This window comes from Oncorhynchus masou, chromosome 6, assembly GCF_036934945.1.
Source record: "Oncorhynchus masou masou isolate Uvic2021 chromosome 6, UVic_Omas_1.1, whole genome shotgun sequence".
Classification (NCBI taxonomy): domain Eukaryota; kingdom Metazoa; phylum Chordata; class Actinopteri; order Salmoniformes; family Salmonidae; genus Oncorhynchus; species Oncorhynchus masou.
Window position 1 is genome coordinate 23,771,565 of NC_088217.1, and position 19,110 is coordinate 23,790,674.

The 19,110-nt window shown below is 44.8% G+C and overlaps 1 protein-coding gene across 3 annotated transcripts in view; it reads left to right on the top strand.

The window, feature by feature from the left end:
* Positions 1–421: 421 nt before the first annotated feature.
* The window catches only part of LOC135541688 (calcium-dependent secretion activator 1-like), a 199,832-nt gene continuing 181,143 nt past the window's right edge, over positions 422–19,110 (top strand). For 2 of the 3 annotated variants that reach the window (XM_064968004.1, XM_064968005.1), the window contains exon 1: positions 425–1,116. In XM_064968004.1, the coding sequence (XP_064824076.1) occupies positions 769–1,116 (348 nt within the window). In that variant the 5' untranslated portion in view covers positions 425–768. Of the gene's footprint in view, positions 1,117–19,110 lie in introns of all 3 variants that reach the window. The other variant, XR_010455985.1, reaches the window with a different exon arrangement.

A 19,110-nucleotide genomic window follows, 5' to 3' on the forward strand; every position in this document is an offset into this window, starting at 1 on the left:
GTGTGTGTGTGGTGGGGGGGGGGAGTCAGACAAGCTAGAACCGCCACTGTTTATGGGAATTATTAATCTGCAGGGGCAGTAGATTATGTTTACAGTACGTCATTCCTAATAGTAATTATACATTGGCGATCTATGCTCTGAGTAATGGTAATAAACCTACCACTGTCACTCACTACATATTTACATGTAGCCTATTACACCTCAATTTAATTAATTTGTGAATACAGTACGCCTACACACACTGTAACAAAACATCAACAACTGCAGAGGTCAATAATGGATATTCGTTCTAAGTGAACGATTTTACCCCGTTTCACGCGACCCACCGAAAGGCAGGCGCCAAAGAACAGATTCAGCACGATGGCCAGCTCCTCTCTTTACGCCTGCGCGACTTCGTTCAACAATTCTAGAGCTCAACTGGCAGGAAGAGGCCATAGCTTGCGTTTTTCATTGAAGGAGACACTTTCACTCATTCGCGCCCCTCCTCCCTTTCTCTCCCACCTCCTCGCACATCCGTGGCAATGACTGGCGAGTCACCGTGCAGGAAGAGATTTCCGTGCTGTGTCTGTGTGCATGCAACATCTCAGCTCCCTCTCCAAGCATAAGTCGTATTTTATGGCAACCTTAAAAAAAGGCTCAGCGAATTCGGGTGTCTTTCGTTTTGAATCAGATAACGGTTTAATTTCAGTTTATTGTTCGAATTCGTATCAATTTCACAATTTCTGCAAATAGGAGTTCTGCCAGGCTACATCCTCTCTAGGCAGCGATATGTTGGATCCGTCATCCAGCGAGGAGGAATCGGATGGTGGGATGGTCGAGGAGGAACACCATCACAAGGAGGCATCGGCACCCCAGAGCGGAGCCCGCATCTCTCCAAGCCGGACGAGCGAGAGCTCCGGCGGACTTGCGCCCAGCAGCAGCAGTCGCAGTAGCGCTCGCCCGACCAGCCCGAGCCCGTCTGCTGCCAGCGAACAGGAGAAGGTGGAAGAGGCCAATTTGCAGAAGGAGGAAGAGGAGCGCAAAAAGAAGCTGCAACTATATGTATTTGTGATGCGGTGCATCGCCTACCCTTTCAATGCAAAACAGCCCACGGATATGGCTCGGCGACAACAGAAGGTGAGCCATACACGGTGGCGGGGACGTAAATCACCACATGTCAACGAATAGCCTCCTTTTCACATCAATGATTAGCTAGATGCTGTTATACAGGGCCGGATAAAAGCTACATTAATAATAAACCTACCATCCCACAAACCCCCACGCAATATCATCATATCTAATTGATAGGCTATACCTTGCAAACATTAGCCTTTTCCTCCAACACTGTTTATATGAATGTAGAATGTAGCTGAATTCAGCCATGCATAATGCGAGGATATGAAGCACAGGCAGCTATGGTGTGGGTACGTAGGCAACCATCATGCAGATGGATGTTGCAGAGAAAAAAACAAACCGTCCAATCAGTGCACCGTGTCATTTATAAATGTATATTGCGGAAGGGAATATGTTGAATATAACCTAAATAAAGCAGTGTCGTTGCATTTGAAGACCACCATTTGACTAGATTTCATTTGAGGTCTAGAGCTGTGTGCCGTGCTATTCCTGTTGTAGGATAAAATGTTTGCCTTTTTGCGCCATCACTTGACCCCTCGATTCATTTTCCCAAGGTGACTTATAGCAAGACCCAAGTCCTGACAAGATTGAGGACATTTGGAAGGGCTGCACATGTTCCTTTTAGCGGGGAGACTGCAGGCAGTCTATACCATAATACATATTTATTAATAGAAATTAAATGATTTAGTCAATCAATATTTGATTGGGTCACGTGATCCACATACCATCGAGCCATACTATTTAGATAGGGTCAATTATGGTTTATTTAAACCCTTACCCTGTTTGATGAATAAGCATACATTCAGCCTTTAATATGCCACCCATATTTCGTCCCAATATAAACCACGGGTGTAAAACATATGGCCTAAATATATATTTTATTTTTTTCGTGGGGCGAACTTAATATAGTCTACTTTAAAAGGACTAATACCAAATCGAAACTGTGTAGGAATGATAATTGATCTACATGTATACTGTTTCCACGACTGTTTCCGGCTCACTGATAATCACGGAAATTAAAGCTAGACAGTCAGGGAATATCGAAAATTCCAAAAACTATGGATAGAGGACTATCTTTCACACGTTTTGACTACGAGGAAATAAATATAGAGTAGCCAATTTTCAGTGTAGCCCTCCGGCCCTACTTGAAGACCGAATGCGGCCACGGGGCAAAATCAGTTTGACACCCCTAATATAAACGGTCCCTATAGGCGACCGTGTAGGCGAGATATAGCTGATTTTGAGAACATATTGTACTGGTGGCCACTTATCAACCGTCGCGGGATGCTGCCCAATCGACGCAACATGTCCATAAGATACCGACAAAAATATAACCCTAATGGTTAACGGAATATCAGTTTCTTCAATACCAAATCGCTAAATTCAGTCATAAGTATGTTTTGGACGAGTGTCTATCCATTGTTCCTATGATCAAAAACAAAACTGTTGATCCATGTTGATTTGCTATACTATAATATCAGTAAAATCAGTCGGCATGCCACATAAGGCTGTTTGTGCTGGTTATATATTATTATGATCCCACAGGCCCACTATTTGATGTCCATATTATCATATTTTTAATTGCAAAGTACAATGGCATGCTACAGTGTTTGCAAAATGGCATAGGTCTCTATCCCTATACACTCTTATAAAAAAGCTGCTATCTAGATCTTTTCAGTTGCATTTTCATTTTCGTAATTTAGCAGATGCTCGTATCCAGAGCAACTTACAGGACAAATTAGGGTTAAGTGCCTTGCTCAAGGGCACATGAACATATATTTCACCTAGTCAGCTCAGGGATTCAAACCAGCAACCTTCCAGTTACTGGCCCAACACTTTTAACTGCTAGGCTACCTGCCAGCCTCCACAGAGTGTTCTACATGGAACCGTAAAGGGTTCTTCCTGGAACCAAAAAGGGTTCTACCTGGAACCAAAAAGGGTTATTTTATGGGGACAGACAAATAACCCTTTTGGAACCCCTTTTTCTAAGAGTGTATAGCGCACCCTATGAGGCCTGGTCACTGCACTATAATGGAAATACATGTAGGTTGCCATTCGGGAAGAAGCCTCACTTAATTTCTGTTCATTAAATGGCAGACGAACGCTTGTTCTTCATATCTGTGATGACTCATGGGAGTCAGCATGGGTACAGCGCTGTATTGTAGGCCTACCCACTGATGGGATAAAGTGCAGTGTATTTAGCACATTTACATATTATTATCTCCCATCAGAGGAGGCTGATGGCGCCAGAGGAGATGGCTGCTGTTTTACAGGCTCCTAACCAATTGTGCTATTTTTTTTTTCTTTGTTGTTTGTAACTTATTTTGTACTTAATGTTTCTGACCAAAAAGCGCTTCTGCATACAGCTATTACTCACTTTCTTTATTAACGAGTCGGACACAAAGGATTTACTGCAGATACCGGACCAGGCCCAAATCCTTGTCATTTGCATGAAGAAAATAAGCCGATACAGGGGACGCAGGTGTGAGAATTAGTTGGTGATTGGATAACCCTCTGTCCTATTAGCTAACGTGTAATCAATGGAAAATAAACTGGATGAGCTGTCCTACCAAACAAACTGTAATATCTTATGTTTCACTGAGTTGTTGCTGAACAATGACATGAATAATATACAGTTGGCTGTATTTTACAGACCTTTACTCTATAGACAGAGACACGTACAAAGCTGTCCCTCACCCTCGTTTTTACATATCTGACCATAATTCTATCCTCCTGATTCCTGTTTACACACAAAAACTAAAGCAGGAAGTACAGTGACTCACTCAATACGGATGTGGTCAGATGATGCAGATGCTAAGCTCCAGGACTGTTTTGCTAGCACAGACTGGAATATGTTCCGGGATTCATCCGATGTCATTGGGGAGTATACCACATCAGTCACTGGCTTCATCAATAAGTGCATCGATGACATCGTCCCCACAGTGACCTTACGTACAGACCCCAACCAGAAGCCATTGATTGCAGGCAACATCCGCACTGATCTAAAGGGTAAAGCTGCCACTTTCAAAGAGCGGTACTCTAACCCAGATGCTTATAAGAAATCCTGCTATGCACTCCGACGAACTATCAAACAGGCAAAGCGTCAATACAGGACTAAGATTAAATCCTACTACACAGGCTCCGATGCTCATTGAATGTGGCAGGACTTGCAAACTATTATGGACTACAGAGGGAAGCCCAGGCGTGAGCTGCCCAGTGACACAAGCTTACCAGACAAGCTAAATTACTTCTATACGCACTTCGAGGAAAGCAACACCGAAGCTTGAGCACACCAGCTTTTCCTGACAACTGTGTGATCACGCCGGCTGTAGCCGATGTGAGTCGAAGACCTTTAAACAGGTCAACATTTACAAGGCCGTAAGGCCAGACGAATTACCAGGACGTGTACTCCGAGGAAGCACTGACCGACCGGCAAGTGTCTTCACAGACATTTTTAATCTGTCCCGGAGTCTGTAATACCTTCATGTTTCAAGCACACCAACATAGTCCCTGTGCCCAAGAACACCAAGGTAACCCATGTGAATGACTACTGACCCGTAGCACTCACGACTGTAGCCATGAAGTGCTTTGAAAGGCTGGTCATGGTTCACATCAACATATTCATCCCAGAAACCCTAGTCCCACTCCAATTTGTATACCGCCCCAACAGGTCTAGAGATGACGTAATCTCTATTGCACTCCACACTGCCCTTTCCCACCTGGACAAAAGGAACACCTTCATGAGAATGCTGTTTATTGACTACAGCTCCGGGTTCAACACCATAGTTCCCTCAAAGCTCATCACTAAGCTAATGACCCTGGGACTAAACACCTCCCTCTGCAACTCGATCCTTGTCTGCTTGATGGGCCACCCTCAGGTGGTAAGGGTAGGCAACAACACATATGCCACGCTGATCCTCAACATGGGGGCCCCTATTGGGTGTGTGCTTAGTCCCCTCCTGTACTCCCTGTTCACTCATGACTGCGTGGCCAAGCACGACTCCAACACCATCATTAAGTTTGCAGCGGCACAATGGTGGTAGGCCTGATCAACGACAATGACGAGACAGCCTATAGGGAGGAGGTCAGAGACCTGCAGTGCGGACCCAGGACAAAAGCCTCTCCCTCAATGTGATCAAGACCATGGAGATGATCGTGGACTACAGGAAAAGGAGGGCTGAGCTTGCCCCCATTCTCATCGACGGTCCTATAGTGGAGCAGGTTGAGAGCTTCAAGTTCCTTGGTGTCCACATCATCAACAAACTATCATGGTCCAAACACACCAAGACAGTTGTGAAGAGGGCACTACAATGCCTATTCCTCAGGAAAAGTTCTACAACTGCAACATTGAGAGCATCCTGAGTGGTTGCAAGACTGCCTGATACGGCAATTGCGCAGCCTCTGACCGCAAGGCACTACAGAGGGTAGTGCATATGGCCCAGTACATCACTGGGGCTAAGCTGCCTGCCATCCAGGACCTCTAAACCAGGTGGTGTCAGAGGAAGGCCCTAAAAATTGTCAAAGACTCCAGCTAACCTAGTCATAGACTGTTCCTTCTGCTACTGCACAGCACGTGGTACCGGAGCGCCAAATCTAGGTCCAAGAGGCTTCTTAACAGCTTCTACCCCCAAGTCATAAGACTGCTGAACATCTAATCAAATGGCTAACCGGACTATTTGCATTCACCCTCTTACCTTTTTTTACACTGCTGCTACTCACTGTTTATTATTTATGCATAGTCACTTTACCCCTACCTATGTACATATTAACTGAATTACCTCGACTAACCTGTACATTGCACATTGACTCTGTACCGGTATCCCCTGAACATATCCTCGGTATTGTTCTTTTATTGTTTATTTTTTATTTTTAGTTTAGTTTATTTAGTAAATATTTTCTCAACTCTTATTTTTCTTAAAACTGCATTGTTGGTTAAAGGCTTGTAAGAAAGCAATTCATGGTAAGGTCTGCACCTGTTGTATTCGGCACGTGACAAATAACATTTGATTTGATTAGATTTTTTTGGTGAGGGGGCAGCTCTTGGAATGGTGTCATTCCATTTATTTTAGTTTATTCCAGCCATTACTATGATTTCATCCTTCGATTTAAAGTGCCACCAGCCACCACTGTCTCCTATCCCCATCACTCCTAGCATTAGTGCATTAAATGAATGTATAAACTATAGGTATGTCAATCCTTTGGTGTATTTGTATAGATTGATAGGAAGCCACAGTTCCAATGGAGTGTGTGTATAGATTGAATGGAAGCCACATACAGTAGTCTTCTGCAATCCTTTAGTGGAGATGCTGCCTTTAATAATGGAATGCAGGCAATTCTGAGGCCTGTTGACATGACACGCCTCCAGTGCCATAGAATGCTGTAGGCTACATCCCAGCTGTGCAGGTATATACTGAATAAAGTTGTGCATTTGTAAATCCATTGGACACTGAGCAGAGGGGTTTAGATATGTGCATCATTGCCCTACTGATATACATATTGAAATAAAGGTTGAAATCAGATAATACTGTAAGTCATTAATGTTAAGTCTCAACTTCTGGACATGGAAATGAAAAGCCAGACAGACACATTAACCAGTCATTACCATATTACCTACCTTTGCTTTGAGCCCCACAGTGGAACCACACATTGGAACCATCGCAGCATCCCGAATGGCATCATATTGCCTATATATACCACCCCTATTATTGCGCCCTAGGGGCCCTAGTGCACTATATTGGGACACTAACCCAGTCTACTCAGGACTGTGAGTCATTAATGTCACTACCAACTGGGACCATTAGCTAAAAGATGAAGTCATTAGGCTACCCCGAACTTCATTACAGATCTATTGTTGTGACTGAGTTTGGGACTTCACGGAGAGAATCTTTTCTATCAGTTTTGACACATTGATTCAACATCGTCACATACATCTTTTGGGTTGAAAGGATGTTGAAACAATGTTGATTCAACCAGTTTTTGCACATTGGGAAAGGCCTCAAATTACTTGCCAAGCACTACAGTGGAACTGAAATACATATTTCCTTAAAAAAAGAAACATTGATCACTGATCAATCAAATACATTTAAAGCTATACTGTTATCATTTATAAAGTAGTCATCATCCATTTACATATGATTTATTCCTAAAAACAAATATGGTTGTATAGGCATGACATTGCCATGAGAGCATACTTTGTAATTGTTGTTATATACGTTTTCCCATTGGAAGCCCATTGATAATCAAACCATTGGCTCACGTAAGAAGTTCTTCCTCATTGCCCGATGGTGGATACATCTAGAAACAATATACAGCCTATAGTTTTTTCCTATAATTCCAGATTAGTCACCAGAATACGATGAAAGCGTTTGTGTAATGAAAGGACTTGAAAGCCCTTCTGTGTGGCTGTGTAGCGGAGGAGAGGAGAGGAGCAGCCAGGGTGCAGCATTATAATCCGTTATTAGGACTTGGGGCTGGCACACCAACAGAACATAGTGACTTGGGCTATCAGTGTGAAACAGGCCTTGGTACGGAAGGAAAGAAAGAAAGACAGACAGACAGACAGACAGACAGACAGACAGACAGACAGACAGACAGACAGACAGAGGAGGCAGCAGAGGCAGAGGAAAGGGAGTTGGGCTGTTTTTCCTTGAAGTGCAGCAGTGACCCTGTGAAAGACACAACACAATGGAGCAATTACTGACGGTCACTTCCTTTTGAGGCCCGTGAAAATGATTTCTTCAGTCTGAAAGCTCTCTCTCAGCTAAACGGAGAAAGAGCGTATTGTGAACATTGCTGCTTTGCTGTGCTGCCATTGGGTCTATTCTTAAACGCAAAACATATTTGAGTCAGTGTGTGTGCATATAGGCTCATGTACTTGTGTACATATTCGGTGTATGTGAAATTGTGTACACAGATTTGTATTCATATGTGACATTACAATGCCTCTACTGGAGTTTGTTTGGGTATTAGGGATGACAGTGGATTACTCACCCCATATTCTACCTACCTCCCTCTATCCATGATTCATCTGAGAAACACCAATTCCCTGCACTATATTCAAACCGCAATCTCTGACTGACCCTTCATGAAATAAGCAATCCCCTAACTGCTGGGTCCACCACTCCATCACTGCTCCCCTGCTTCTCATCTGCGCCTCCTCTGTTGCCTGGGAGCAGGGAACAGGAGCAGGGAGCTACGCATCGCAGGCCTGATGAATTCATTATGAACACGATTGAGATGAAATCAGTGGCGAATTGAGAGGTTGATGAAGTTAGCATTCTTGTAATCTAGTAGTCGTGCTTCTGCAATGCACTTCACTCCGCCGATCCTCTGCTTGTCGTTTGGTCCTCAAGGGCTTTTTAATGACGCTGGTGAAGAGGTGCCAACGTGGCTCTTTCAGGAAATAGTACGGAAATTATCATGTACAGTGTTTGTATTTTGTCCATTTACTTTGGATGATATTTGGGGTGGCAGGTAGCCTCGTGGTTAGAGCATTGGGCCAGAAACTGAAAGGTTACTAGATCGAATCCCCAAGGCAGTTAACCCACTGTTCCTAGGCTGTCATTGTAAATAAGAATTCGTTCTTAACTGATTTGCTTAATTAAACAAAGGTTAAAATATATATTGTGGGACAGAGTGTGCAGGTTTTTATCCATGTCTGTCCGAGGTTTTGTTACGTGTTTGAAGTGGAAACGAGATGGAAAGAAGCAAAAGAAAGACTACACCCTACACACTCAGTACTAATACACCTATGGGCTCCAGTCAAAAGTAGTGCTCAGTGGGACGCAGTTGTTTAGCGCAGAGAGAGCCTGATGGAAGGTTAGGATTCGGAGGATGAATGCTGTGTTAATATAACAAGATAAGTGAAGTGGATTGGCCCAACTCATTAGCCACACGAAAGCCAGGGTCAGACCGTGGTGATATATCAAAGCAGGGACAGGAAGGAAACAGGTGGCGGTAGGTAGTGCAGTATGGTTTTAAATAGCCATGGAGGGGTGCATTTCATTTCAAGAGGTCCCCTCGCTTCATATCCTCTTGTTCACTCCCCTTCACAGATCTGACAAGACTGGGTAGGGGAAAGCAATATGGCAGAAAATATGTACTTGCCTAAGATCCATGAATGGGAGTGGAGGGCAAAGGGGAGAGATCATGTTCCTAGAATTAAATGCAGGCCAGCAACACCAATCTTCAAGGAGAGTAGGACTGGCATCCCAAATGGTACACTATGCACTATATATTGTGGTGCAAAACTTCTGACTTGAGCCCTATAGGCCATGGTCAAAAGTACAGCACTATGTAGTGAATAGCGGGCCATTTGGGACGCAATAGTGTCTGGAGTAGTCTGTCTAAATCTTGATCTGATGCACCCAGCCCGAGTCGAGAGCTTCGCAGTCCCCCCCGACAACAAAGTAGCATCATGAAGTAGAAGAATGTCTCACCTACATTTTAAAAGAACCCTATTGGTCCTGGCCAAAAATCTAGTCAAAAGTAATGCATTATACACAGAAGATAGTGCCATTGGGTCTTCCTAGCAACAACTCCAGGTCTCATGGCTTGACATCCTGTAAAGAGATGGTTTCCAGGAATGACAGGATAGGCCAGTCCTTTAAACAACCTAGTGGTGAGATTAGGTAGCTGCTAGGGCTACAAGATTCTGGTAACTTTCCCAAAAATGTGCTCCTGATTTTGGGAAGGTTCCAACCAGGATTTCTGGCAGACCTGGGAAGTTTGGAAAAGTATACATTTTTCAAGCCTAGCTTCCGATACTGTATTGGTCACTTGGACTGCATTATTTAGGTTTGATGGGTAGAGGCCTTCAGTTGGCTTACTGATAGTCAAAATTGTCCTGCCATTAGTCTCCCTTATTACAGTGCATTCGGAAAGGATTCAGACCCCTTGACCTTTTCCACATTGTTACGTTAAAGCATTCTAAAATTTATTAAATAGTTTTTTCCCCCCTCATCAATCTACACACAATACCCCATAATGACAAAGCAAAAACAGGTTTTTAGAAAGTTTTGCAAATTTATTAAATAAAATACTGAAATATAAAATTTACATAAGCATTCAGTCCCTTTACTCAGGACTTTGTTGGAGACCTTTGGTAGCAATTACAGCCTCGAGTCTTGGTTATGACGCTACAAGCTTGGCACACTTTTATTTGGGGAGTTTCTCCCATTCTTCTCTGCAGATCCTCTCAAGCTCTGTCAGGTTGGATGGGGAGCGTTGCTGCACAGCTACTGTACTTTCACTCCAGAGATGTTCGGGGTCAGGCTGTGCCACTCATGGACATTCAGAGACTTATCCTGAAGCCCTTCCTGCATTGTCTTGGCTGAGTTCTTAGGACTTTGCCTCAGTCGGAGGTCTTGCGCGCCCCTGCCACTGAAAAACATCCCCACAGCATGATGCTGCCCCCACCATGCTTAGGGATGGTGTCAGGTTTCCTACGGATGTGACACTTGGCATTCAGGCCAAAGAGTTCAATCTTGGTTTCATCAGACCAGAGAATCTTGTTTCTCATGGTTTGAGTCCTTTAGGTGCCTTTTGGCAAACTCCATGCGGGCTGTCATGTGCCTTTTACTGAGGAGTGGCTTCCGTCTGGCCACTCTACCATAAAGGCCTGATTGGTAGAGTGCTGCAGAGATGGTTGCCCTTCTGGAAGGTTCTCATCTCCCCAGAGGAACTTTTGGGTTCTTGGTCACCTCCCTGACCAAGGCCCATCTCCCCCGATTGCTCAGTTTTGCCACGCGGGCCGGTCTAGGAAGAGTCTTGGGTTTTCCAAAGTTCTTCTATTTAAGAATGATGGAGGCCACTGTGTTCTTAGGAACGTTCAATGCTGAAGAAATTGTTTCGTACCCTTCTTCAGAGCTGGGCCTCGACACAATCCTGTCTGGAGCTCTATGGACAATTCCTTCGACCTCATGGCTTAATTTTTTGCTCTGGCATGCGCGGTCAACTCTGGGACCTTATATAGACAGGTGTGTGCTTTTCCAAATCATGTCCAATCAATTGAATTTACTACAGGTGAACAATCAAGTTGTAGAACCAGCCCAAGGATGATCAATGGAAACAATCTCAATTTCAAATCTCATAGCAAAGCGTCTGAATGCTTATGTAAATAAGTTATTTCTGTTTTTTATATTTCATGAATTTGCAAAAATGTCTAAAAACCGGTTTTAGCGTTTGTCATTATAAGGTATTTATTGAATCCATTTTAGAATAAGGCTGTAACATAACAAAATGTGAAAAAGTCAAGGGGTCTGAACACTTTCTGAATGCACTGTACATACTAAGATGCTGGAAGAACATGACAGGAAAGAATGAGATCCTATAAAACCATAACAGGGTGTAAAATAAATAAAAAAGAAAGATAAAATTCCCGGTTCTGGGTGATAGTAGCATGATACCACAATGGACCTTCAAGTTCCTGTCGTGAGATTAACCAGAAACTGAATCCTGGTCATGCCACAGTTGGACAGCAGCTAATGATTACACAGCTGGGAATACTCTGTGTGTGATCAGATGATGAAGGATTATTGATTCATTAATTGATTAAGACACCAAGCTGAAAAGGAACAGGCCACATACCTTTTTTTCCAATCAGATCCAATCAATAAACCCCTCTCCAGGAACATATGAACTGTGCTTGGGTGATTTAGCTCTTACAAGGTAAACATCACAGGCCTGCAAGATGATAGTGAAGGACTAGTAACATTGAATAAGGGATGGTCATTCCATGACTGTATGAATAAAACACGTAAAATCCCAAATCTGTAAACACGGGCACCCGTATAGATATCATCCTAACCAACTTGCCTGCCAAATACACCTGTCATGCATAGGTGTAATAGGTGGCAGGGAAGTCAGGCGCAGGAGAGTCAAATGGAGTGTAAAATGGAGTCTTTTAATAAAGTTCCAAGAGTATGCTCCATAACAATAAATGTACAAACAAAACATGGGTACGAGGACCCGACACACACCTGTAAAAACAATCACACTACACTGACAATAAAACAATCTCTGACAAAGATATGAGGGGAAACAGAGGGTTAAATACACAACAGGTAATGAATGGGATAGAAAACAGGTGTGTGGGAAGACAAGACAAAACCAATGGAAAATGAAAAAAAGGATCAATGATGGCTAGAAGACCGGTGACGTCGAACGCCGAGCACCGCCCGAACAAGGAGAGGCAACGACTTCGGTAGAAGTTGTGACAACACCTCTGCTGTTTTCAACCAAGATCTCAGCGATCACTGCCTCATTGCTTGCATCCGTAATGGGTCTGCGGTCAAACGACCACCCCTTATCACTGTCAAACGTTCCCTAAAACACTTCAGCGAGCAGGCCTTTCTAATCGACCTGGCCCGGGTATCCTGGAAGGATATTGACCTCATCCCATCAGTAGAGGATGCCTGGTTATTCTTTGAAAGTGCCTTCCTCACCAACTTAAATAAGCATGCCCTATTCAAAAAATGTAGAACCAGCAACAGATATAGCCCTTGGTTCACTCTAGCCCTGACTGCCCTTGACAAGAACAAAAACATCCTGTGGCATGCTGCATTAGCATCAAATTGCCCCTGTGATATGCAACTTTTCAGGGAAGGTGGGAACCAATATACACACGCAGTTAGGAAAGCTAAGGTTAGCCTTTTCAGACAGAAATAAGCTTCCTATAGCACAAACTCAAAAAAAATCTGGGCCCACTGTAAAGAGCATGGAGAATAAGAGCACCTCCTTCCAACTGCCCAGGCTAGGAAACACTGTCACCACCAATAAATCTGCGATAATTGAGAATTTCAACAAGCATTTTTCGACGGCTGGCCATGCTTTCCACCTGGCTACCCCTACCCTGGTCAACTGCCCTGTACCCCCCACAGCAACTCGCCCAAGCCTCCCCCATTTCTCCTTCACCCAAATCCAGATAGCTGATGTTCTGAAAGAGCTGCAAAATCTGGACCCCTACAAATCAGGCGGATTTGACAATCTGGACCTTCTCTTTCTAAAATTATCTGCCGAAAATGTTGAAACCCCTATTGCTAGTCTGTTCAATGTCTGAGATCCCCAAAGATTGGAAAAGCTGCCGCGGTCATCTCTAGACCCAAACTGCTACAGACTTATATCTATCAATTTGTAAGTCGGTCTGGATAAGAGCGTCTGCTAAATGACTTAAATGTAAATGTAATGTATCCTACCCTGCCTTTCTAAGGTCTTTCAAAGCCAAGTTAACAAACAGATCACCGACCATTTCGAATCCCACCTACCTTCTCCGCTATGCAATCTGGCTTCCGAGCTGGTCATGGGTGCACCTCAGCCACGCTCAAGGTCCTAAACGATTTCCTAACTGCCATCGATAAGAGACATTACTGTGCAGCTGTATTCATCGACAAGGCCAAGGCTTTCGACTCAATCACCATATTCTTTTCTGCAGACTCAACATCCTTGGTTGCTCAAATGACTGCCTCGCCTGGTTCACCAACTACTTCTCAGATAGAGTTCAGTGTGTCAAATCGGAGGGCCTGTTGTCCGGACCTCTGGCAGTCTCTATGGGGATGCCACAGGGTTCAATTCTTGGGCCGACTCTCTTCTCTGTATACATCGATGATGTCGCTCTTGCTGCTGGTGATTCTCTGATCCACCTCTAAGCAGACAACACCATTCTGTATACTTCTTGCCCTTCTTTGGTCACTGTGCTAACTAACCTCCAGACAAGCTTCAATGCCATAGAACTCTCCTTCCATGGCCTCCAACTGCTCTTAAATGCAAGTAAAACTAAATGCATGCTCTTCAACCGATCTCTGCCCACACCTGTCTGCCCGCCAGTCCAGCATCACTACTCTGGAAGGTTCTGACCTAGAATATGTGGACATCTACAAATACCTAGGTGTCTGTTTAGACTGTAAACTCTCCTTTCAGACCCACATTAAGCATCTCCAATCCAAAATTAAATCTAGAATCGGCTTCCTATTTCGCAATCAGAGCATCCTTCACTCATGCTGCCAAACATACACTCATAAAACTGACTATCCTACCAATCTTCGACTTTGGCAATGTCATTTACAAAATAGCCCCCAGCACTCTACTCAACAAATTGGATGCAGTCTATCACATTGCCATCTGTTTTGTCGCCAAAGACCCATATACTACCCACCACTGCGACCGGTACCCTCTCGTTGGCTGGCCCTCACTTCATACTCGTCGCCAAACCCACTGGCTCCAGGTCATCTACAAGTCTTTGCTAGGTAAAGCCCCGCCTTATCTCAGTTCATTGGTCACCATAGCAGCACCCTTCCATAGCATGTACTCCGGCAGGTATATTTCACTGGTCACCCCCAAAGCCAATTCCTCATTTGGCCGCCTTTACTTCCAGTTCTCTGCTGCCAATGACTGGGATGAACTGCAAAAATCCCTGAAGCTGGAGACTCTTATCTCCCTCACTAACTTCAAGCACAGCTCACTAACTTCAGAGTAGCTCACAGATCACTGCACCTGTTCATAGCCCATCTGTAAATAGCCCATCCAACTACCTCATCCCCATACTGTATTTATTTATTTATTTTTGCTCCTTTGCACCCCAGTATCTCTACTTATGCATTCATCTTCTGCACATCTATCACTCCAGTGTTTAATCGCTGTATCATAATTACCTCGCCACTATGGCCTATTTTATTGCCTTACCTCCATTATCTTACCTTATTTGCACACACTGCATATATACTTTTTTTCTACTGTATTATTGACTGTATGTTTGTTTATTCCATGTGTAACTCTGTGTTGTTGTATGTGTCAAACTGCTTTGCTTTATCTTGGCCAGGTTGCAGTTGTAAATGAGAACGTGTTCTCAACTAGCCTAAAAAAAGGGGGAGACTTGCAAGCCGAAGAATACCATCCCAACTGTAAAGCACAGTATCATGTTGTTGGGGTGCTTTGCTGCAGGAGGGACTGGTGCACTTCAAAAAATAGATGGCATCACGAGGAGGAAATTACTTGGACATATTGAAGCAACTTCTCAAGACATCACTAAGGAAGTTAAAGCTTGGTCACAAATGGGTCTTCCAAATGGACAATGACCCCAAGCTTACTTAAAGGTGTGGCAAAATAGCTTAAGGACAACAAACTCAAGGTATTGGAGTGGCCATCCCAAAGCCCTGACCTCAATCCCATAGAACATTTGTGGGCAGAACTGAAAAAGTGTGTGCGAGCAAGGAGGCCTACAAACCTGACTCAGTTACAGCAGCTCTGTCAGGAGGAATGGGCAAAAATTCACCCAACTTATTGTGGGAAGCTTGTGGAAGGCTACCCGAAATGTTTGACCCAAGTTAAACAATTTAAAGGCATTGCTACCAAATACTAATTAAGTGTATGTACATTTCTGACCCGCTGAGAATGTGATGAAATAAATAAAATCTGAAATAAATCATTCTCTCTACTATTATTCTGACATTTCACATTCTTAAGATCAAGTGGTGATCCTAACTGACCTAAAACAGGGAATTATTACTTGGATTAAATGTCAGGAATTGTGAAAAACTGAGTTCAATTGTATTTGGCTAAGGTGTATGTAAACTTCAGACTTCAACTGTAGCTATGGTTTTACTGAGCTAGTGTGACAGACTCATATCTACGGCATGACTGTCTTGGTCCACTGAGCTAAAGCCTAGGCTGTGAGCTGTGGTTTTAGTGAGCTTGGAGAGACATTAAATATATAGCCTACAGTGTGGTCAGGTATTGAAGTACTGATTTGAGTGTCCTCCCATGCATGGCTTGACAGATATCTTCAGTGCCATACATCTGCTTGTTGTTTCCTAAAATGAGGTCTAAGGCTCACTGGAGCAATGGGATGAATCCCAGGGAGGAGAAGTGGATTAAAGGAGGAGAGGGATTTGGAGAGACAGAGAAGAAGAGTGATTGTACAGTGAATGGTCTTGTCCCAGTAGAGAGACAGAGAAGAGGAGTGATTGGACAGTGAATAGTCTTGTCCCAGTAGAGAGACAGAGAAGAGGAGTGATTGGACAGTGAATAGTCTTGTCTCAGTAGAGAGACAGAGAAGAGTTGTGATTGGACAGTGAATGGTCTTGTCCCAGTAGAGAGACAGAGGCAGAGGGGCATGAGCTCATGAGCTATATCTTGAACATTACCACCTCTACCCCTCCTCCACTCCAAGCCCACATACACTTCTGCCTCTCCTTTCCTTCCTCCCCTTCTCCCATTCTTCCAACCTCCCCTCCCAGAAGTATAATGGGACAACAACACCAGTGTAGAGCAGCAGCCAACGCCCTCCAGGGGCTGAGTATGCGTGCGTGTGCATTACCTCAACACCTTGTTATCCCATTGGTTATCAAGGTTTCACCCTTCCTCACCTCATCAACAACCTGTCTTAAACATAAATGTTTTGCTGCTCACTCACTCTCTTTCCCCTAATTACGCAACCCCAATTAGTGTGTGTGTGTGACCTTCCATCTACCTCAGGAGAAGAGGAGTAAGCCTCCTCTAGGTCTCCTGCCTATCTATCTATCGCTGTCCTAAAATGAGATCAGAAGGGTACCTAGATGCTTCATTCATGTTGTATTTCTATGGAGTGTTTAGCTTAGCTTCTCTCCTCTCTTAACTTTCACTCAATCCCTTTAATATTTCTCATATTTGTGTCGCTGATCCCAACAGCATTCATATTACAGCATGAGTCTGTTCTGTCTCCCGTTGTTGAGAGACTCACGATGCCAGCCTGCGTTTTCAAACAGGTTCCACAAAGGCAGACAATATGCCCACACGTTCACACACAGATAGAGACAGAGAGAAGGAGATAAAAAAAACAAGAAACAGCAAAATATAGAGAGGACGGCCCTAGGATCTGTTTCTTGGATCCTTGATGAGGGAAAAGCACTATCAGAAGAGTGTTTTTTCTGCCTAACATGCCCAGATACAGTCGCCTAACGTGCCCAGACAGAGCCACCAAACTTGCCCACTCACAGTCACCAAACTAATCCAAGTTTATAATTTTAAAAGGCTAATTGATCATTAGAAAACCCTTTTGCAATTATTATTAGCACAGCTGCAAACCGTTGTCCTCACATGGAATAGCCTTAATTTCTCAGAACAAGAATAGACGGAAGAGTTTCAGAAGAAAGTTCCTTGTTTCTGGACATTTTGAGCCTGTAATCGAACCCAAAAATGCTGATGCTCTAGATACTCAACTAGTCTAAAGGACAGTTTAATTGCTTCTTTAATCAGCACAAGCGTTTTCAGCTGTGCTAACATAATTGCAAAAGGGTTTTCTAATGATCAATTAGCCTTTTAAAATTATAAACTTGAATTAGTTTGGTGACTGTGTGTGGGCAAGTTTGGTGGCTCTGTCTGGGCACGTTAGGCGACTATCTGGGAATGTTAGCTAACACTTGGATTAGCTAACACAACTTGCCATTGGAGCACAGGAGTGATGGTTGCTGATAATGGGCCTCTACGCCTATGTACTGTAGATATTCCATTAAAAATCAACCGTTTCCAGCTACATTACTTATTTACAACATTACCAATGTCTACAATGTATTTTTGATCAAATTGATGTTATTTTTATGTACAAAAACATAGCTTTTCTTTCAAAAACAAGGACATTTCTAATTGACCCCAAACTTTTGATCGGTAGTGTATATTCTGACGAAACCCTGAACTGGTACAGAGGGAGAGAGAGAGAGAGAGAGAGAGTAGAGAGAGAGAGAGAGAGAGAGAGAGAGAGAGAGAGAGAGAGAGAGAGAGAGAGAGAGAGAGAGAGAGTAGAAGGAACCTGTCCTGACTAGCAGCATGTTCATGGGCGTTCTGAGCTGTGAACCTGGTCTGAGGAACGGGGATGGGGGGGTGTTCCTCTCCAAAGATCAGCTCTCAGTGTGCCTCACAGAGATCCTGATATGGGCTGTCTAGAGCCTTAGGATTGGGTTATGGGCTGGAGCATGGGGAACAAGGTGTGGTCTGGAGCCTGCCTTGGGAAGTGGTTGTAGTCGGGAGTCTGTCCTTGGGAAGTGGTTGTAGTCGGGAGTCTGTCCTGGGGAAGTGGTTGTGGGCCGGAGTCTGTCCTTGGGAAGTGGTTGTAGTCGGGAGTCTGTCCTGGGGAAGTGGTTGTGGGCCGGAGTCTGTCCTGGGTAAGTGGTTGTGGGCCGGAGTCTGTCCTGGGGAAGTGGTTGTGGGCCGGAGTCTGTCCTGGGGAAGTGGTTGTGGGCCGGAGTCTGTCCTGAGGAAGTGGTTGTGGGCCGGAGTCTGTCCTGGGGAAGTGGTTGTGGGCCGGAGTCTGTCCTGGGGAAGTGGTTGTGGGCCGGAGTCTGTCCTTGGGAAGTGGTTGTAGTCGGGAGTCTGTCCTGGGGAAGTGGTTGTGGGCCGGAGTCTGTCCTGAGGAAGTGGTTGTGGGCCGGAGTCTGTCCTGGGGAAGTGGTTGTGGGCCGGAGTCTGTCCTGGGGAAGTGGTTGTGGGCCGGAGTCTGTCCTTGGGAAGTGGTTGTAGTCGGGAGTCTGTCCTGGGGAAGTGGTTGTGGGCCGGAGTCTGTCCTGAGGAAGTGGTTGTGGGCCGGAGTCTGTCCTGGGGAAGTGGCTGTGGTCCGGAGTCTGTCCTGGGGAAGTGGTTGTGGGCCGGAGTCTGTCCTGGGGAAGTGGTTGTGGGCCGGAGTCTGTCCTGGGGAAGTGGTTGTGGGCCGGAGTCTGTCCTTGGGAAGTGGTTGTGGGCCGGAGTCTGTCCTGGGGAAGTGGTTGTGGGCCGGAGTCTGTCCTGAGGAAGTGGTTGTGGGCCGGAGTCTGTCCTGGGGAAGTGGCTGTGGTCCGGAGTCTGTCCTGGGGAAGTGGTTGTGGGCCGGAGTCTGTCCTGGGGAAGTGGTTGTGGGTCGGAGTCTGTCCTAGGGAAGTGGTTGTGGGCCGGAGTCTGTCCTGGGGAAGTGGTTGTGGGCCGGAGTCTGTCCTGGGGAAGTGGTTGTGGGCCGGAGTCTGTCCTAGGGAAGTGGTTGTGGGCCGGAGTCTGTCCTGG